We start from the raw sequence: 22,408 nt of genomic DNA, 5'->3' as shown, positions 1-22,408 counted from the left end.
TGTAATATTAAAGCTGTGCAAGTACACTTCCAACGGCCTAACGCCACCACTGATGTGCCGTGAGCATCGCCCATGTGTTCCACAACAAGTGTACAATAGCTACGACGGCAACGTTGGAAGAGGAAAGTGTGCTGGAACTTTCACGTGACAAGTGGGCGAGTACTGCACATGGATTCTAGAGAACTGAAAACTATAAGCGCAGCTTCGCCATGCAGTGGATGTTGGTGCCAGGAACACATTAATCAGTAAAGCAGTGCAGCTGTAGAGGGTCACTCAATTTTCTTAACCGTGAACTCTCATCAGGAAATCACACGAAACGGGATCGCATAAACAAGAGTCTACTGTACACTTTAGCATGTTTTGGCACAGCAATACAGCTCAGTGCTTTTATCATTGCACAAGTCGATGGATAAACACAGCAGAATGACATACGGAGCGAATATATTTTATTCCAGCGTTCACAGAACACTCAAAAACGCGAGCATACAAGCAAGGTAAACCCCATAGAACACTGTCACATCACAGAACAAAGCGGGCTGCATACGCTGCTACGCTGGCATTTAGCAGCTAGGGAGGTAGCATCGTAGTATGGTAGTTGAGGGCTACTAGCTGCGAGGTGACGGCCAAAAACGGAACTAGCAGTCATCTATGGAGTAATGCTTGGTTGACATCTGAACTTTAATGAATAAAAACCACACAAAACAACCTCCAGAAAAGAGCTGTACACAGGTTGCCTTGAAACCCAAAATTTAACATTTTTTTTTCTCAAGACTTGTTCAGTAATTGCACAGTCTGTCTCAAAAGAAAAAATGTGGCAAAAACACTGAACTTGAAGGCATGGGTGGACAAGGGGAAGCTACAGTGCCAGATTTGTAAACAAAGCCTGCTCGGCTACCACTAACACAGAAGGTCTCACTTCTCTTCACACCACTCGTTCTCCTTGCGAACCTGAAACAGAACAGGGCAGACCTTAGACAACCAGCATGACTAACAACATTAAGGCGTGGTGCTGCCACTCATTTAACATCTAGCAGAAAGATCTAAATATACATTTACCAAAGAACAACATGGCATTCAAAGCTATGGATATTGCAGAAACCTAAATTATGCCCAAACATGACTTTGGAGGACCTTAAGACACTATCCACTCTGCAAGAAGTAGTGAGTAGGAAAGCAGTATCGAAGAATAATGAAAAATGGTGGCACCAATCAGTGAAATTCAAAATGCAAGAGAAACGTTATTCAAATCGCAGTGTCTTGGGGACAAACTAAGGTTGACCTTGCTCGATCCCTAAAACACTTTAGAGATTGAATGTTCATATACTGCAGCGTGGGATTAGTAAATAAAGGTCCGTGTAGTGCTCTATAAGCTGCAATGCCCTCTCCATAAAAAAAAAAAAAAAGAAATCAGTAGAGTTGCCCCTTCATCAAGTGACCTAACTTTGCCTTTACCTGAATTTGACAAGCGAAATGAAATTTTAAGACTAGAAAAACCTAGTTTTAGAGAGTAGCTGTGGAGCTGTCTCTAAAAACATTAGATGTGAAACACAAGTGCAGGCATTTAAAAAGCACCTCCGAAACAGATGCATGTGATATGAAAACGATGGGCAGAAGCCACGCATTACCCAGAACATTGAGCTAGAACACCTTATCGGCACGATTTCAAAGATTTGGTGAAGACCATGGCATGCCGAAAAAAAAAAGCCGAGACATGCTGGGACCTGTACCTAGCGTTAGCGGGCATGATGCAAAAGTAATCTGCTGACATGCTATTCACAGGCAGGGAATGATAAAACTGCAATTCCAAAGCTTGCCAAGATTGCAGTAAGGTGCAAGGCCACAGTCAGAGTCAGATTTCCTCGAGTAAAGTTACTTCTGGTTTGCAATGTTTCTCATACATCAATATTTGCACTTGTATGTCTAATGTTTACTAGTATTGTACTTAATTGTGCAACTGTTTTTTTTTACTCTGGAAACTGCCTCAAGGGGGTATTTTTCGTTTCCTTAAAAAATATTTGTCCACATGTTATGCCACTTTTATTATGAATATTTTGAAATGAAATTTTGTGCACTCTCAAAATGAACTAGGATAAAAAATTCGTGGGAAATTCTTCATATTACAGCTCCTTGTTATAAAATGGTTGGAATGGGGCATTTCTTCGTTTCTTTAGGTTTTTAGCGATAACTTGCTTAATATGCACGGCATTGCATAGATCACAAACAGCTACATAAATTTCATATAGAAGCTTTCCTCAATTCAGTATTTGAAGAGCAAAGGATCACTGTTGGTACAACATTGCAATATTACTTGTTTTACAAGTCTCCCAAATAAAGCGAATTATGTTTAGTACTTTAGATAATGAGACAAGTTAAATGAAACGTGCTTCAGAGAAAAGTACAACCACGGCCGCCGATTAAAAAAGAATTGTGGCCTTGTACTACTCCGAACTTACCGAAAGTGAAATTTCATTGCTGCTAGCCTTTAAGTATCATAGTCACTGCAAATGACAAGCCACTAAGAAGCGAAGATGCAGAGTGCGAAACCACACAGCACTCTGCTGTACTCTGCCACGCTTTTGCATTTTGCAAGATACAGCAACAATCCTAAACCTGCACTTGTGCTCTATCCGCTTTACGAGCTAATGCTGCACGAGAACACCATGTGCCAACATTTACAGAGAACACTAAAGGAAGGCACAAACAAAGAGCACACACACCGAGTAGTGTTGTGTGTGTATGCTCCTCTTCTGTCCCGTCATTTAGTGTCGTCCCCTGTAATAAAGAACAAACTGTGGGCAGACTGCATACACTGAAGGACAATACAAAATATGCCAGGCAACTGAGCTAGAGCAACTTCCACAGACCCAACCTGTGGTTACCCTACGAGGCTACCTGCTAAAATACCAGACCTTCATGATGCAGGCTTTCCCAACCTGGAAGAGGATGTTTGATTATTGTGAAGCCCAAAGATGGGACAAAGTAAAGCGAGGCAGACTGGACAAGCGCTATTAACAACTGAACATGACTATTTTGCTGCAGCAGGCAATGCGTGCACGTGCCCAAGACACTGAAAAAAAAAAAAGAAACAGTAGGCACAAAAGGAAAACATCTATCATGGCAAAAATTGCATGCAACATGTGCACAAACTCCTCACGAAATGCAATAAATGGGAAGCATGTGGAAACTAGACATGTGTACATCCATAATTCTAGAAGATCATGGCCAACTTCCAGTGGCACTGTTCTTGTTGCAATGTCTTACCAGTGTTTTGTGCAGCTGACTTAGGTGTTGCAAGTTACAGCCTCGCCATGAACGAGTCTTGGCAGCACTGTTTTGGTTTCATCACCCTCAACGGGGCACCCTCTCAGCCAGTGCTGAAAAGCTGGTGCTCGGCCCTGCTCTTATAGACTGGTACTGTTAATTATTTATTACTGCCCTCAACATTGCACTGTTACTTTAATACGACCGAATTTGACGGTACACCACTGGACTTGCGGCAATTTTTCCCAGTCTTCTGGTTGGAATTCCATAGATGCTCGAAGGATCAGGCTCACAAGCAGAAGTTTTACATAGATAAGCAGTTCTGGTGAGAGTCCTAGCTCTGGCTGGAGCCTCCACCAAGCACAGAGGCAGAGGCAATGCTTTGTACACAAGAGACCAACAGGTGAAGGGCTGTCCCTTAGTTGCCATGCGAAACCCAAAATTCAGCGAAGTGGCAACAGCAAGATTCAGTTGCTGTGCCCCAAAACAAGATGAAATCCACGCACTTCTGGAGAAAATGTCATAAGGATAAGTACAAACTACTGCAGCATGCCATAGCAGCTGCAGTAGTGCCTAAACCCATGCAGAGAGCTGCGATGTATTCATGTCGCTTCGACCAAATAAGTGAAGTTCAAAAGAGAATATTGCCAATGGCTCGCGATGGTAATTTAAATAAAGCATAGAACTGCAACCACCCACACTGCAAGTTTACGTGGCAGCAAAGACGTTGCTTGTTCACGCGAGATTGAGCCACGCAAATGTGGACAAAACACTTGAGCAGCTGCTGGATCATATTAGTCCTCAAACAATGCACGAATCCTTTGACGCTTTCACATTGAAGCTCATGCCGAATGCAATAGTACACAACTTAGTGCATGTGGTGCCACATAGAGCAGTTCTAAAACAAGTACCACTGTCGCAGCCTCAGAGATCAAACCAGGGCAGCGGTGCACAGCACTGCTTTGCACTGAAGCACGCTGGAGACTTGCCTTGAAAAGCACAGTTACCCTATCATGGTTGAAAGGGCTACTTTCCTCCTGGGTTCTGCAATTCACATGCAGCCCTCATTCAACTTGGCAGTCAAATCTTCAGTGCGGAGCAGGGGGGCGCACTGCTCTGCTCGTGTGCTCAGGCTTCCATTCTTCACAATTTCGCATGCGCTTTCCTTTCATGGTGACCGGGTTTGAAGTGTTGGTTATAGAAAAACTACTTTGTTGTAATGCACATCGATTTTGAAAATTTTTTTATATCTATACGCCATTCAGATAGGCTGGGTTGGAAAATCTTGAACGACATGAAATGTAGTCAAAAATCTATATCCGAGAGTGCTATAAGGGGGTTATAGACTGTACTACCCGAAACTACTGCGGTGCCAGAGTTCCCTTTACTAAATGCAGGAAACTAAACAGAATAACCCGTCTATCATTCTGCAGCTGGTGGCTTTGACGCCAGCGTGCGTCATCATCTGCGCATTGCACACAGTTCAAACAAAACTTGCTTACTGCAACCACCACAGTGATTGATTAAATCATTGAAGGAGACTACAATTTTGGAGGCACCTAGCCAACGTGCACCAAGACGAAGCAAAACTACTGTTTGCCGCATCCACTGTGGACAAAACCGTGGTCGCAAATGGCACGATTGCAGATGACAATTACGCAGTTCTGAAAGGCACGCGGCCAAAGCACGCACTGAAACCGATGCTGCAAGATGGAACCATGGTCGCTGTCAATACGATCATCGACAATGAAGACTTGTTTCCAGAGGCATGTGCCCAATGCACTGCCATGTGTAGCGATAAACATAGGAATAAGTACTATAAAAAATAGATGAAGCGCTCCAGCATAACCGTCTTTTTCACGCTGATGAATGGCGATGCAGACTCCGACAGTACAGTTGGATGCTAGCGCTGCTCCAAGGTTTGTCCAAATTAGTGTGCGGCCAAACATGTCTAAACGAACAAGAGTTTGATACCACTAGATACTGCATATGCCAGCTGGGAAGAGAACACGATTCTGAAGTGCCAGATTTTAGGTTTTACTGTAACGTACAAGGACAAAATGGCATACTATAGAGTAATTAGAACACCACCTGCACGACCACATGCAAATTCCTGCCACCGAAGCGCCTGGAGAGATACATTTGTGTCTTATGCTGGCACCTCCTCAAAACAAAAGCAGTGAAGCCTAGGCAATTCAGTAGCTACTAACCATGCCTGAACTACGGGACAAACCAAGCACTCCAGCCAAGTCGTAAATGGAGCTGCAACGGTTGTTTGGTGTGCCAAGGGTGGCCTCTTTTCCAGTGCGTCCCGTTGCGAGTTAATGCTGTTCGTACTTATCAAAACACATTTTGAGCTCTATGCAATGATCGGGCCTTGATATCTTAACACCAAGAACAGATGGAAAGAAAGTTGTTTTGCTATACGGAGCCTAATGTATGCAGCACAGCAAGCAATTTTTTTTCTCACTTTGGCCTTGAACAGAAGCGACTAGTTAATTATTGGAACTAATTGAGCTACTATAACTAATTGCATATTTGTAGTCATTTTTGTGCCACTTTCGAAGTTATTAATATTGATTTAAAAAATGAACACTTCAATAGCCATGTCTCCCTTAAAAAAAGAAAAATGACACTTCATACACTAATGAAAGCACCCGCACTTTTGTACTACAAGAAATTGTGCGAGTGCAGATAATGTACGTCTCAATTTAAATATCGAATCTTTTTTGTGGCAGAATGCCATCTGTTGAATGCAAAAGGAACCTTGTTGCTTAAGAGCGATGCAAGTGCAGTGATGTGCTAATAAAACGAACAACAAATTCTCCAGCATTTGATTGTTGCTTCAGTTTGAGTTCGCAGAGAACCAACTTCCTTGGGCACATGCTGCGATAAGCTGCGTGAAGATATGATCGGCCAGTATGCTAGCTGTACGGGCAGTTTGATTGTCGAGTACGTGTTGGAGCATAACTGCAGCTGGATGGCACTTCAGCAGCGATGCAGCGTGTGCACTACTGGCAAAAACCAGAGGACGAGCTTCACGTTACAAAAGAGGAAAGGTTTGCCACACATTTCCGAGGGCCAAAACAAGGCAAGTTGCTTGTGGAGAACGAAGTTCTGGAATATGTTAAGAGGTTCCGGAGTAAAGCCTCCACAGTGTCCCACGAGCAGATTCAGAACGACACGTGGGGCCACAAGCAGAAATGACGGCATTCCTGCTTGAAATTTTAAGGCCAGCAGCGGTTGAACAGGAATCGTATGCCGAAAGGGGCTGTAGCTTAGAAGGCATACAACGTTATGCCAACAATTGCCGGCAGGACTGCGAAATCAAGAGTTCCATGGGTTTGCCATTTGGATCCGGCAGGAAGAAGTTTTCCGATTGAAAACACCGAGACTGCTTTGAACGGCAAAGTGCCACGAAGCAGCATGGTGGAACTGAAAGGAGTGAAAAGTGTGCACGTGAAGACAACAAGCACTGAAAAACAACGGTGCACGGGGATGTGCAGACAGCTGACGGCAGCAAGCTGCTGCTGTGTCATTGTTTGAAGTGGAATAGACTTCCCAGGAACTCATCCCGCTGGCATCCAAGTCTGTGCTTGGGAGGGGGCCCGGATGTCAGTGGAGCTGATGGTTAACTAGCTGCAGACAGTTTGAGACTGCGTCCGGGGGCCCTTGTGCCACTGCTGCTTGTAGTGAAGAGTTTCTGCAGCCATCTGGAGGAGGACATCCAGTGTGAAATGAAAAAAATGCACACAGACATTGCCTTGGTCCCGTGTGGCCCGAGGACGGTGATGCAGCCCCTTGATGCGTCCGTCAGTAAACCTTTTAAGGACGTGTGGTGGCTGTACACCGAGTGGATGGCCGAGGGAAACCACAACCTTGCTCCAGCAGGCAAATATAGGAGGCCATTCACTGACATGCTCTGCGGATGGATTCGGGAGACATGTAGTTCAATTCCCAGCGATACGATCATCCACAGCTTCAAAAAGCTAAATTTCAAACAGCCTGGATGGCACAGGAGATTGACTGTAGGTCGCCAGCAACGATGAAGCAGCAAGCGACTAAAAAGGCAAACTTAGTAGCAAGTTTCCTATGCACATCTCATATCGAAATTCAACTTGTATATAAATCTGCCATAGCTTTTCCTCTCGCGTAAAGCAGCCTGCCTCCAAACTGAGGTGAACATTTCTGGAAAAAAAAAAAAAAGAAAGCTTCATTACAAGAGTAAAGACAGTGCTAAGAGTGGAAATTCTGAAAGGACAATACATCAGAGAAATTTACCTCTAACATGTATAGAGAAGACTTGCACAAGGCCAGTAGGTATGAAGAGGATATGAGCACAAAAGACCACAATCCTACTTTGTGCTAAACTTAATTTAGGAGACAAGCTGCAGGAAGGCTTGTAGCACAAGTCGTGGGCTTCACACAAGAAGGTATGTTAACCCTTTCAGAGTCTATCTTTTGCGCCATATGCGACCACCCAGGTTAGATTTATTGCAGATTTAAATTCAGGGGGACCTATTTAGATTAAAAAAAATTGCCACAATTGTTCTACGGTGACCGTAAACCAAGAATAATATTTTGCATTGGTACATATATGTACTGCTTATTCATGAATAACAGTAAAAACAAATGAAAAATTTGATGCATTGTTGCACACAATGTTGAAGGCTTAGAAAATGTGCACACGAGACTATCTAGCAAGTGTCAAATGTTACTACTCTTATGCCAATATTTACATTCACAGCGTAATGGAACTGCATAGGTGAGCGCACTGAACTGTATGGTTCTGTGCCTTTCAAAAAAGCAATGGGCGACGAACTTCTGCTAATCTTCATCTTATTGCCAACTAGAGGCGATAAAGAAAAGGAAACATGCATGGCGGCATCCTTTGCATGTGCACCCCTGTGAGCAAAACAAGCAAGTAACAGGCTGTTGCCCTTTGAGCAATAAGTAACGATAGCCATCACTTTTGCAAGCGCAAGAAGCCGAAACTGTCTGCAGAACAAAACCCAAACTGCTGCCCGCCCATGCATGAGGTGTAGTATAGATGCGCCGGAGCAAACCATGCAACGAAAACCGAGAGAGGGAGGCGCGAGAAAAAAAAATTCAGTGTATTCCCATACAATAGCACATGCTAGGAAAGAATGTTAGGAAATTGGGATGCTTTTTTAGACATACGGACTGCACCGTAAGTATAGGGCATGAACCACATAGGACTCGTTTGCGGTGCCGTATACATGTCATTGACTCTGAAAGGGTTAAGTCCTTAGTAGCAGTGCCAAAGAAACTGAATTGTGACTGGCTGTTGATGCAAACGAAATGAGCACTACAAGAGCTAGGTACCACCAGTACAGATGAGATTACAATTGAGAAATGCTGTACCAAGATTCAGAGGAAAGTTACGAACCTGAAGAACAAAGTGGGCAAATGTACATAGACGGGACCCGCGAGAGTCTGCATTAAAAACTTGCACGCATTGTGTCAATCTACTGGACAGCCTTGGTTTCTGGCGGCAATTTTAGCAATTAACCTTTTCATAAATCTGTGACACTGAAAATTGGCAAGAGGTTTCTGTAACATGGAACAGGGTAATGAGGTTTTTGCTGTCTGCTCCCTAATTGAAATTTCACATACCAGGCAAGATAGGCTACGCTGCACCACTGCACTGCATAGGTAAACACCTGGGCCCAATACAACATCTGTCGATCCAGAAACAATTGAGACAGAACCGAACGAAGTGGGGAAGTGCAGTAAACTATCAAGCAAGTTTTGCAATGCACAAATAGGTCTGAAGCACAGAAGCAGAACTTTAAGCCTGTGTTACATTCAGTATGCATCACAACTGTGGCATAACAAGGTTTAACTAACATACTGAAAATGCATGCAAGCTCGCCTAGACAACATGAACACACTTGATGCATGCAACCCTGAACAGCTTAGCCACGTCCATCGGGCAGAGCACACTTTAGGGATGTTACCTGTTCTTCCTCGCTGGGAGTGAAGTCGTTCTTGATGTTGAACTGTTTGCGAATCTCCTCAGGTGTCTTGCCCTTGATCATGTTGGCAACAGTCTTGCAGGTGACATCAAGCAAGCCCTTAATGTCCAAGTAGTTCGCAGCCTGAGAAGAAAGAAGCGAGAGATGCAAAACAAACACAAGGTGAACGGAAGTAAAACTTTGTTTCTACTTCAAAAAACAGCACTGGTCATGAAACTGCTCGGTGGTTGAAGAATGTTGTAGTGGAGCATTCTGGATTAATTACGGTCACCTGGGGCTCTTGGCCATGGCTCCAAATCGCGGCAGAGCAAGACTTTTGCACCTTGCCTACATCGAAATACTGCTGTGGAGGCCAATAAATAAAGGCACAATTTCCAGCTCTGCTTGAAAAGTAGAGCTCTTTGAAACTAGCCACGAAAAAGTCCCAAATTATTCAACATTAGCGAGCTCACGAAGAACCAAAGCAACAATATTATTTAACAAGTGGTCAGAAAAGCTGAATGCAATGCTGTGTGTAGAAGTGTACATGTGAAAGCCATTGTATTTCAGCTATTGTCATGCCATTGCAAAAGAAAGTACCTACTGTATTTACTCTATTCTACCACACTCATTTGCCGTGACTGAAGCCCTTTACAGTACCACAAACACACATTCTTTCATGCAAAAATAAAACTTGGGTCCATGAAAATCATGTACCCCGAATCCAGCAACCAAATGACCTACCTAACTTAAAGACTGGACTATAGGTCGATCACCCAACTAATGAATTCTAAAAATGAAAAAAAATTTTCAATGGCAAAAGTACCGAAAGACACCCTTACCTTGAAACAAATGCGACTCATGCACAATAGTGACAGTATTTAAACGCTGCTCGCATGTGGACCTGGCCAAGTTTTTAACAGTATCACGCAACCATCGACCCGCGTGCTTGTCAGCACCTTATTAATGGCGCCGAGTGGTGAAACAAACGAGATACGCGCATGTGTACACCTGTGCTTACTTTCGCTATTTCGCCGCTCCATGATGGTAAGGTGCGAACAAACACGTGGGTCAATCGTCGCGCAATACTGTTAAAAATTGGCCGGGTGTACAGTACACAGAAGGGCATGAAGTGTGCAAGCGCTACTCCAAATCAGAGCAATGCCTTTGATCAGAGTCGTCCGAACTAGAGTCTGACGACGAGTGCTTCTCGCCGCCCAGTCCAGAGGCGCGTGCAATCTCCACCGCTTTCAAACGGATGCATTCGGCAGTCACAGGCAGCAATCTTACATGCAGCTCCCGGATGAACTCCGCAACCTTTTCTTCCAGTGCTGCGGTCTGCCCACGAAATGACGTTTTCTGTTGGTTTGTTGCTTCTCCCTCCGCCAGTACCGAATGCGCTTTTCGGATACTCCAAATTCGTGCTGTGCCGCGAGGTTGTCGGGGACGTCAGCGCACTCAATCACCCTTTTCTTGAAGGCAACAATGAATTGCCGTTGGCTTCCGCTCATTTTGAAACAAAATGAAAAACCAGCCTTTAACCAATATAACTTTGTGACAATGTAAAAGCAAATTGGCGGTGCCACAATGTTGCCACGCCGCGCTGATGGTGGCTCTACTTCACCTGCCCATTGTTGGAAGACTTCCGTAGTTTTTCCGCCAATGTCCAGTATACAGGACGAGGGTAGACTTTTCGCAATGGTCTTTTGAAAAACAGTTCAGACTTTTATTCCGGTTTTTACGGTAAGTCTCTTCATCTAAGGCTAACACAGGAGTCCAATCAAGAAAAACTTCGTAGTTTTGCCTGAAGGGTGAAGCGATGAATGAGCTAGCAACATGCTACAATATTGCACGAATTGCAAGACTTGTAGCTGTAGTGGCGGCATGAACACAAGCTGACCAAGTAAAAACGAGCTGTTGTGCTAGAGGTCTCCTGTTTAAATCCTGCCGCCAGACAATTTAGGTTTATAGAAGTCAACGTCTCAACCATTACTTTCTTGCATACTGAATGTTTCAAACTTTTCTGGCCAATCTCAGAGGTAGCATGCAGTCACACGAATAAAATTACATCATTTTCAGGCTTGCATTCAAATATTACACGCGTGATAAAAGGCACGCACTGCATTTTGTTTCCCCGACATTTGCTTGTGGGCTGCCATGCTCAACATTCCCGAGGAATTCTTAATGCAAGACCTGGTATGAGCAACTTCAGCGACAGAATGGTATGGCAATATAACCCACACAGTCAAACCTACTTATATTGAAGCGCCACGAAAATTATATTGTTATAATCAATAAGTGGCATAACTGGGTTGCATGAAAAAAAAATACCAAGTAAGGGGAAGGCAGAGCTGTACAAGAAAACTATAATGGTTGGGAGACCAGCACCCCTCCCCACCACCTTCCTACATATGGCTTCAACTGCTTCCTGGGCGTTCCGATTGCATTTAACAGGCCGCAGCTGTCAGCATTACAATTGCAGTGCTATAACAAGTGCAAAGAATCGTGGGTGGCAAGTGATATGCGAGCTCCACAGAGGCGTTGCTTTGGTGGCCCCAAAGGGGCGTTTAAGAAATGCTAGAAGGTTGCCACAGCAGTCCGTCAGCTTCGCGAAAGCCAGATGAAACAACGGGGCGAGATCACCCGAAGCATCTCTCCACATTCTGCTCCCTGGCTTGCACAAGAAAACACTATGTGCGTCAGCCTTTCGTGCATTACGTGAAGCTTGCCGACACCCTTCTCCTAGGCGTCCAGGTGCTCTATGTAGTGCAGCAGAAGGTTCCTTGGGAAGATGAAGCCCTGGAGGGACTGAATCTGCCTGGCCTCCTGCGAGGCAGCTTGCCCTACTGCATCACTTGTCGCCATCGTTATCCAATGCAAGCACATTCGTGATGATTGCCTCATCTGTTAGAAGCACTTAGTTCCCAAACCTATAGCAGTGCTATGTATTTTCACTGGCAATGTCGTGCACTGCCGATGATCAGTGGGAGGTCAGCTATCTTCCCGTTTTGGCGTAGTCAAACGAGGCTGAGAAACCACATGGCCAGGAACAATTTTGACGTAACCAACAAAGAAACTAGCGATTAAGCTGCACAACTGCACTGAATGAGGAGACAGCGAGCAATCTGGGAGCAGTGCAGTTGGCACGGTCCATATGTGTTTCGGAGGGGCGGAAGGGCAACGGGAGAGAGGTGCATGGAGAAGGCTGGAAAATGAGCACATGGTGTGCAGCGGCTCCAATTTCTCGTTTTCTTTTCAAGGATGTCTCACTTTACTACCTTTTGGCACGGACAGCCAGCTTCATTATAATGAATAATGCGGCATTGGGGCATGGCAAGTACGTTATTTCACTATGAAAAATGCAAACGTTTCCGGTACAGCAGCTTCTTGTAACCAATATTGTGAAAACCACCATCGTTACGAGTGTACTGTATGAACTTATGAACTGTATGCATATCATATAGCATACATGCACTTGTATACGAAACCGCACAGCAATGCCAATGGCGAAAATTGGCTTGGGGTGTCCAAGCACGATGAAAAGAAATGCTCTATACCAACTTGGAGCAAAGGAATGTGAAAAGATCTGGGCCAATTTGTGGCTCCAAAGAGAAGGGTCCCTTCTGAGAACAGGTGCATGCAGGTGCCTTGTCAACAAGCGTGTACTTCGTGCAGCACACACTGTACAGTGTGTGCTGCTCTAGCTTGTCAGGAAAGCCCAGACATGTCGATAGTATATAGATATACATACACATACATATGCCAGCGACAAAGAAAGCAAGTGAGTGGGAGACATTACGGAGCTGCGACGCAAGCCCACACAGTGGTTCATTATACAGTGGTAGCAACTACAGACACGACAAATGCATTTGTTTCACCCCACAGAGCGACGCCACTGCGTGGGCCCCATTTCGCCTCGCATATGAGGCGGGGAGCGACTTCGAAGGCTAAGGATTCTGGAAAAAACTTCCACGATATATTGGAATGCATCCGACTGGATCTCCGATAAACTAAACCTGCACTCAGGAGTACTACAAGCAGCGGTGCTTAGCCCACTGTTTTTGGTTTATGCTAACAATATCAATTTATCAGTGCAACCACTTGAAGATTACACTTTTTTGCAGACAATTGTGTCGTTTATACCAGCATAAATCAACACTGATCAAGTCCGACTTATTCATTACATTCAAGCAGTGCATGGTGCGACAAATGGGGCTTGAAGATCAATAGTTCAGAAAGGGGCAAGCTTAACATTTAGGGAAAAAAAAAAAAAAAGTAGGAGATCCCAAGCCGACCTTGGCGTCTCTTAGTGGCACTTGCAACTCAACATTTGCGTTCTGTAGGTTAAGCAAGCGAATGTCTTCCTTTGCATGATATGCGGGCAAGGAGCAAAGGAGGGCAAGGAGGACGCACAGAGCCCGCCACCTGGCCTACCATATGCACCCTCTCCGGTGCCAAGGTCAGCATGTAACGAGCATGCACCCAGCTGTGGCTAGCGATCAAGCAGTTGAGCGCTGAGAAGCGAGAGAGGGAGCAATGTCACATCCACTCTGCTAGGCAACCGTTTGATTATTATCTGGTGAAATAGCCAGACACCTTGTGTGCAACATTTTTACTTCTGGTTTCTACTTCCAGGAATTTTGCCATAGTCTTGCTCATAGGGAGAGTGCTTTAGTGTGCGATAACCAGTGATTTCGACTTCCAGGTATTCCAGAAACATCAGCAACTGGAACTAACTTATACTCGGACATATCTATAATGAAACCCATAAATGTTTTGTATTACTTTTTCTATTTCTTTCCCGATACTGAATTTAGTCCCTGGTCATCTTGGGAGGTGAATTGGAAGTGCTGTGGAGAAACAAGAGACTTGATGCTTGTGTCGCTAAACGAGAGCCTTTAGAAGTTGCTTACACCATTAAAAATGCTTATGTAAAATTTGGGTGATGCACATGAGCTAGTTGGAAACCCCATATAGATAATGTTTGTAGTAAAGCACCAAAAAAAGCTTGCATTTTTAAAACGAACTACAGCATGCACCACCCACTAAACTTAACAGCATACAAAGCCCTCATCAGGCAAAAATATGAATATGCAGACCTAGTCCGGAGTCCTTAACAATATTTAATTACAAAAATAGAAAGGGCGCCTAACTTAGCTTTGAGGTTTATCTTCCACCTATTTGCGTTTCTCGAGCCCATCTGTCTTTTGCAATAGGGCAAAGATGAAAACTATTGTAGAATGGTGTCCAGATTAAAACTCATCTGACATCATTACCATAGCCCCGTTTACATGAATGCGACAGTGGCGCATCGCATTTCCAAGCGCATAGGGGAAAGGCGATGCGACGCTGTCTACATGTAGTGCCTTAACTCTCGCGAGAACATAGCGCCACATGGTGTTGTATAAGGGAAGTGCAACCGACTTCCGGTGTAACTGGTTTCCGGTAGTAGGCCGAGTGCACGTTGGTGGTTGAGTGCCGAGAAATAGACAGTTTTAGTTTAGCGTACGCAACTTATAGCGTACACTACACACTATAGTGTAGCGGACGCAAAGCCGCGCACGTGTTTTGCAGCTTTAGTTGGCCAGAGAGATTTTCGGATCTCGGAGGCCATATGCCGTCGTTGCGGCTATTTTTCGACTTTAGCGATAGGTAGCGCCGACATCGAATGTTTCCATCATTAGGCTTCGACTCGTTCGAAACGAGAAGCTATCTCTAAAACACCACGAGGGTATCCATAATATTCTGTCGTCGAAGCGGCCCGAGACTAAGCGAAAGCCGTTTACACAATTATTTGCTGCGAACGAAGTGCATTTTACAAAAGCAACGCCAAATTCAATTCGAAGCAGGCAGCCGGGACCGCCGCCATGTTGATGGAGAATTCCTTCCCATCATTCCTAATGCGACGATCCTGTGTTTACACGCTCCGCGAGAGTCGACTCACGCCCGTAAATCCAGCCTCGCCTGGCGCATTGATGCGATGTGCCTTCCTAGCGCACTACTGCTGTCTACATGAATGCGATGCGCTAGAAATGCAATGCGACGCTGTCGCATTCTTGTAAACGCGGCTCATGGTCACTTTGAAATACCATGAGGATGTCCCATAACCAAGCCGTCCTTGCACTTTGACTGCACACACACGATGAAAAGTTAGGCAACTATTTAGTTACCTTAACATGCCAATATCCCCCGGTTTCTTCATGCTATTCCATTATAGAATTACTACAAGTTGTAGTTGACACTAATACAATACAATCGTTCGTTCATAGGCCGTATTCTGTAGCGGTCCGCTTTGGAACCGGTTCGGTCTGGCTGTTACATCTGGATTACATCACTCGGAGAAAGAGTGGAACGGGGCGGCGTGAGGGGAACCAATCAACTAGCGATGGTCTGCCGGAAGATCATGTCATCATCTTGGTTTGTACTTGGACGGTATAGCACTTGAAGGATGTTGCTGGTTTTATAAAGAAACATTGGTTTCTATAGAACACCTGCAAATATAATTTTCAGTAATAAATGTGAGCTTGCGGCACAGACAGCTACTGGGAGTTGTAATTTTATTTGGGTTGTTTTATTTAGTCGCTAGGTGGTGTGCCATACGTTATGCAAACAACTTTCCTCGCTTTGTTTACGTTTGGACTTGTTCGCGCGCCAAAACCGAAACGATGTCGTCGCACAAGGACATGCGGCTGGGTCATCATGTTTCAGCGAGGCAGCGCGAAATACTCGTTTCATTTGTCGAGGAGCACCCCTACCTAGCAAAGGCGTTGTGCGTGTTGGGCCAGCAGCTGACTGCGGCTTTCTGTTGCGCCGTGGATGGGAATCTAACCCATCCTTTTTCTTTGCCCACAACCGTAATGGCCTTGGCGACGGCTGTAATGATCTGGCTGACCGAAGGCTGCGACAGTGCAATCGCTTCTTCATTCCCGGCGCACTGTTGCCTCCCGTTGCGTCGATGTCTTTCGGCGCTCGCCAGCAGCACAACCAAAGGAGCCGCCATTGCCGTCTCTGTCTCGTCTAGGTGCCGGCTAGTCAGCTGGCGCGAGTCTAGCCGGCAGCCACAGTTGCCCTAGCAACCCTCAACATCATGCTCGCCACCATGCGCGACCCTTGAGCGAACCACTTCTCCGTAGTTCCTCTCGTAGCAGGGAACCAGTTCCTTTCCAGATGATTGACAACTTGTGTGACGTCAACAAAATTTGACGTCCCACCCACCAGGGATGGGGACAGCGAAGCACCGACCAATGACAGCAGCCAGACTGAACCAGTTCCAAAGCGAACCGGTACAGAATACGGCCCCATATTGTGAATAATTCCTCTTCATTGTACTATACTACACAATGAAGGAAAGGAATGAATTCTTGCGGGTGCATTTGACGAATATTAGGTGAAATGGTGAATGCACTGAACTTTTGTGTGCATGGTATATCACTGCTTTGTACAAGTTGTGCAATAACCATTCTTGGAACTCCATATTTATTGATAATTCTAGATTGCAAATGTAGATGTCCCTGTATCCATTTTCTTTGTTTTTCTAGTTTTATTTCTACCTTGTCTATTACCAACGATGTAACCACTTGTGCGTGCACCCAAATACGGCCTGCAGTAAATCATGAACTACTGTAATGTAGGACCCATCACAAAACTAGCGGATAAACCATGAGGTAGCCTGTCAAGAAGCCGCAATAAATAAGACTCCAGAACTGCAGATATCAGAGGCTGTACTGACCAAGATAAGTTCGAACAGGGTGCCCTGGTCCACCTTGAGGAAGTCTGCATCCCAGGACGAAATGTCATCCGTGCGCTTTTCCTTGTTCTCGTCATCCTCGGGTGGGGGTGGGTCATCCTTGTGGTATGTGGCCCAGTGGATGACTTTCTTCAGTATGGCAGAGTTGACATTTGGTAAGGGGACCACCTCGTCTTCGTCGTCGTCCATGCCCAGGTCTGCATGCAGAAGTTGAAAGTGAAAGAGTTTTTGGTAGCACAAGGCACAATTTCCTGTTAGCCAATTGATTATGCCTCTTGAGACAAGAATTCTGGCTACCTGCCCAACTATAGTCGAATCTCAATACAGAGAACTCTGAAAAGGATTGCGAAATAGTGCACTGTATCAATTGCATGTAAAGATTGCATACAAAAATTAAGTGAATTTAGAGTTGTTATACACAATTCATTATATCCAGGTTCAGATTTAGTCATTGGTATGGTAGAGCACTGAAGTGCATGCATTTCCTGTGCGTCTACTCATGAATGCAACCCTGCCATCATGCATCAGGTTTAAAAGAAATGCTGAGATAGGCATGTTTCATAGCATGCCATCATTTTGGGGGAACCTCACAAGATGGTGCAGGCTATTTAGTTGTGGAAACAGCCGCTGCACCTCCTGCGGTTCCTTAAGCATTTACACGATGTGGTCAAGAAGAACTAGGAGGGTCTAAAACTGAAGCATTGTTCAAGTCTTAAATTTCAGTCATAATTAAACAGGAAAAACTGGATGTCAGTGAAGATGCAGCAAGGAGAGAAATACTATGTCAGCAGAAATGCAATGCACACTAGACAACGAAGCCAGCAAACTGCACAAGACACTGCAGAACATTGCATAGAGCAGTGGCCAACCAATAGGGCACAGCAATGGTTCATTAAAGTAATCCAGCGAGTGCATAAATACTGCAGGTGGTAAAGATGCGAGTGCGAAAATGGAGCTCAGGGAGATTTGGCAGGAGGGGCCAGTAGAGTAAGGCTTCCATCCGAAATTCTATTTGAGTCTTGCGATCAATGCTCTTGAAAGGCTGGTCCTTGCGACAACCAGTGGCACAGCTAGGTTGTCTGGCATCCGGGGCCCACAGGTCTTCCGTCACCCCCTCCCCGGGTGTAGCCAGTGGAAAGAGGGGTGTCTTCAGATGTATATGACACCCCCCCCCCCCCTCACTCACTGGCCCCTTGCACCCGGGGCACACGGCCCCCCCCTGTTGCTACGCCACTGGCGACAACATAGGAGAGTGCTGTTCAAATCACTGATGAAGCACAAGAAGAAAGGAGAATGAATGCTTGAAGTATGCGTACGAACTGCCCACAATGACATGAGGCAGCATTTGATAGGGGCTAAGGAAATGCTCAATATGAGAATGAAGAGTAAAATTGTACGTTAGCCAACACAACCTACCCATGTTGGCAAAATTGGCCTCCACAAGAAGGGGCTTGTACTAGTTGTAAGCTTGTCATGTTTAAGAAAGTAGCGTGTAATAAGCATGAGCTCTAGCACAGTAGCCCGATATTAAAACCATTGCACCATGCACACATGCATAGATAACAGACAAAATGCCCTTGTGAATTGTGTGCAAGCCAGTGCCTTGAGACTGGCTCAATTTGATTTGGCTACCTTGACAAGCTGAATCATTGCAATTACCAGCGACTATGCATATATGCTTTGTCTGCTGCACTTTGAAAGATTGCTCCAAAATTTATGACAATGAGGTGTAGTAAACAAAGCCACAAGAATGTCAAGAGTCCACAAGCAGCAAGATCAGACAGATCTGTGTACTTCCGACCATTCCCAAGGTGGATGAACTGCAGCGCCAGAATTCCCGAGCGATTATTGAGGGAAACTATGGAGCCAAAATCTCTTGCACATTAAAACGGGAAAGTGCCAACTAAGAAATACAATAAAATATCAGCACACTGGTGAAAGTGTTAAAGTATCTGCTGTAAAAAATAAATCATTATGTTACATGAACAAAATTGCAGCACTACTCCCGGCCCTTGGTCCTCTAGCTTCTGCTTCCTATTCAAGAAAAGTTGTCGGCGAGTATGTCTCACGCCTATAGACAACATGCTGCGAAGCGTGGCATGGCTTGATTTTGTGGAGGAGGAAGTACAGAATGCCGTGGTGGCCCTGCAAGTGCAGTACTAGTAGAGTGCACATTACGAGGCAAAATGCATTCGGTGGAATCGTCTGCTATGTGAAGCAGAAGCTTTATAACAGTGACACTGCAGCTTTTTTTTTTATGACGCCCAAATGCTTTCCACGAACACTGCAGTGAAGGGTACAATGGATAGATACATTAAATTGCATGACGTATCAATACTTTCCCCCGGTGTCCACAAATATAAAGACAGCAAAGCCATTTGGACATGCTTGGGACAAGAAATAGGGTTACAAGTTCGGCTTCTTAAAGCTGCCAGCATTCTCTGGGAACTTGACCTAGTTTGCAGCATGTACGCATGTATGTGCCGAACCTCCTTCCCGCAAACCTTGTCAAATTGGCATAGCACCAGGCTGCTGTGCTGGGGGAATGTGTACAAAACCAAACACGAGAGAAACTTGGGTCACTGGTTATAGAACTACGGGTGTGAGGCACACTTGAACGACGCTTTTTTCCAGGCAACATGGATCGCTGGTTATGTGCTGCCTTTGATGACAAATATGCAACATGTCATTGCCAATGAATAAGAGATCGCTATAGCAGTAAAGTTGCCAGGCACCTCTAAAGGATGGATGCATTATAAATTTTGCTAACCCAGTTATAGATAATAATGCAATTCAGATCACGTAACACATTTTGAGCTTGTGCAGGTGTGTAAATGCAGTATCAATCTTGCGGCGCTCTACTCTCATATCTATGGCCTCGCAGGCATAACAGTGAAATTAACAATCTACAAATTGGCAAAAATGTACACAGCCACAGGTAGGACAAGGCCAGTATGAACGATCGTGCTATTTTCACTCATCCCTGTATTCAGAAATGTGCCACAACTTGAAGCTCGCACTTCGACCAGACCTAAATAACATGCCAGGAACATGCACAAGACACTGCATTTCCTTCAGCATGTGAGGCATTATTCTGACCAAGTCAAGCAAACACTTCCAAGGTGCACTTCTGAATACAGAGGTTAGTATTCTGCAGTGACGAGCTACAAGCAATTTGCAAATAAAATTGCTGCCCGTGTGCGAGAAAGATTTCCTAGCCAACGAATCTTGACCATAAACTAGAAACTCTGCCTTGAGCACTTTGAACAGAGAAATATATAATAGAAATAATAAGAGTGCCGGGTAATGTTACGAAACGAATCAAATGATGCTTTCTTTTGGATGCCGTAGATGTGCCTTTTGTTATGCAAGGGAGGGAGGGGCTTTGCACTTAATTGCCTAGGAGCGGAAGTGTGATGTACTGGTACCCCCCTCCCCCTCCACCCCACCCCCTGCAATGCCTTGGCGCTGTGGGTTCCTTAAATGAATGAAGCGGGACTATTGTTTGCGTTAAGTGTTCCTGAGCGTGCCAATACCTGCGACCACCACGCCACTCATAAGGCCTTGATACGTAGGTGCTGTGAAAGTCTTACAGCAAAGGAATGGCCTGCGTCGAAGCAAGAGCGACGTCGCGAACAAATAAAAAATGAATAAAAACGCCCCCAACGGTTTGCACCATGGTAGTCCGCTACGGGAGATTGCGAACGCGGGGTCCGCAGGTTCGGCAGCTTATCGTCAACAGCACCGACGACTATCACACCAGAAATAACAAACGCTGTGGACAAGCAATGCAATGCAAGAATAGAGCTACAAATACGCTTACCTTCCAGCATAGTCTTGATTGTGACTGACGCCTTTGCTATTTCGACGTCGATTTCGAAGACTTCCCCATCGGAGCTCTGCAGCTTGATGACCGGCATCTGCAAACAAAGCATCAAACAAAGATGTCGCTGAAAAACTCCCGTTACAAGTAGCTACCGGCTAGTAAATGGCCCAGCCGGTAAAGCGCAGTTTTTCTTTCTCTCTTTCCCTGTGCTAACTGCAATGTTATCGTTGACACGTGAGAATAGAAGCAACGCTAACCACGTGGAGCAGTTTACTTGTCAACGCCGCCATGAGGGGCAACACTAGCGCAGACAATGGCACACACTACCCGTGTCACTGGCGCTAGAAAAGAATTCAAACGCAGCTTAATTTACACGGAGTGTTGCACATACCGAAGCGAATAACGCGCCGCAGAGCTGCGGCCATCACAGCAGGTTGAAGCACCATCAACTTTCAAGCATAAATGCAAAAAAAGTCGGGAAGACATGCCAAAGGAAAAAAAAAAAATGGAAATAAAACCTAAGTAGGCGGAGCGCCGATAAATGGACAGGAAAAAAAAATAAAATGTTACGCAACCTATTTACAAGGAACAATTAGTAGCGCATTCATGACAAAGCTGAGAACAAATGTCTAGCGGCAGCGCTTAACATATATAATCGCCAAAACTGCTCACGAACAGTGCCGACTGGAAGCCCGGGTAGAACTATGGCAATAATACCAGGTCACATATTAAAAGCATAACACGCACGACCCAACACAACGAAAATACTATGGAACCAATGGTGGTCCAAATCAGCAAGTTAGGCTTAAAAGAATAAAAAACGAACAAACACAGCCACAGTGTGCTTTCTGAGCGACTTCGGAAAACATACTACCTAAGGTCAACAAATTATGTTACACGGGCTAAATTCAATACTTACGTTGAGTGAAACTCCGACTACGCAAGTCGCCCGATCAAATCTACAGAGCACAACCTCAGCACTGCAAACGCACGGTGATTTCGAGAGGCTTATGAAGCAATATCCACAGCGCAGCCGCCCTCTGCTGGTTCGAAAACCACACTTCCTCTTCACGAACCCTCTATCTTCACAATGCCTGCCCAATGACGCCAAAGCCAGAGGTGTTCTGTGTTCAAGGTAGGAGCGAATATTGAGAGGGCGCCACTTTCCCAGTTTTTGGAAAATTTAATAATCTTTGTTTAGATAACGTCCAATTTATTTCAGCGCATGTCATACAGTGAAGCACTGTGAAAAGTATCAGTGCACAATGAAAGTTATTTATGTTCTAACAACACCAACCAAATCATTTATTCTGTAAATGTGGCGCCGTCGTGGTGAATTACTCCCGAGCATTCAGGCATTAGATTAGGAGCGACTGGGTAGGCAGTGCAAGTGTATAAGGCCCTCATGCCGCAGATGTTTTGCACGTCGCGCTCGAGCATCGTTCGAGTAACCTTCGGCATTGTCGTCGTTGGTTAACAATTTTAAGATAATCAACTGCTATTTCAAAAACACATTTGCGAAATTTGAAAGCAAATTATATAAAATAACGCTTTCAGTACAAGCCGAAATGGCGCTGTTGTTTATCATACAAATTA

The 22,408-nt window shown here is 45.0% G+C and overlaps 1 protein-coding gene across 2 annotated transcripts; it reads right to left on the bottom strand.

Moving 5' to 3' along the window:
• Positions 1-429: 429 nt before the first annotated feature.
• SkpA (S-phase kinase associated protein 1 SKP1-related A) lies at positions 430-21,860 on the bottom strand. Of its 2 annotated transcripts, XM_075690193.1 has the most exons (6): positions 21,732-21,860; positions 20,810-20,906; positions 16,969-17,183; positions 9,243-9,383; positions 2,718-2,772; positions 430-948 (listed from the first exon to the last, which is right to left on the bottom strand). In XM_075690193.1, exons 2-6 carry the CDS (start codon positions 20,904-20,906, stop codon positions 923-925), a joined length of 534 nt encoding a protein of 177 aa, XP_075546308.1. In that variant the 5' UTR covers positions 21,732-21,860; the 3' UTR covers positions 430-922. The 2 variants fall into 2 exon arrangements, with proteins under 2 accessions (XP_075546308.1, XP_075546309.1); XM_075690194.1 differs by lacking the exon at positions 2,718-2,772.
• Between the last annotated feature and the right edge of the window lie 548 nt (positions 21,861-22,408).

The sequence above is a fragment of the Dermacentor variabilis genome, chromosome 4 (assembly GCF_050947875.1).
Source record: "Dermacentor variabilis isolate Ectoservices chromosome 4, ASM5094787v1, whole genome shotgun sequence".
NCBI classification, from domain to species: domain Eukaryota; kingdom Metazoa; phylum Arthropoda; class Arachnida; order Ixodida; family Ixodidae; genus Dermacentor; species Dermacentor variabilis.
Note: the sequence above shows the minus strand (reverse complement) of the source record. Positions and strands in the feature narration are given on the sequence as shown.

What these genes read in the sequence shown, in the direction of transcription:
- SkpA (XM_075690193.1), bottom strand. Translation starts at nt 20,906, where the DNA reads ATGCCGGTCATCAAGCTGCAGAGCTCCGATGGGGAAGTCTTCGAAATC. An exon ending in AATCAAGACTATGCTGGAAG is followed by an intron (nt 17,184 to 20,809) that starts GTAAGCGTATTT and finishes TTCTGCATGCAG; the next exon opens with ACCTGGGCATGGACGACGAC. An exon ending in TACACACACAACACTACTCG is followed by an intron (nt 949 to 2,717) that starts GTGTGTGTGCTC and finishes GTTCTGTTTCAG; the next exon opens with GTTCGCAAGGAGAACGAGTG.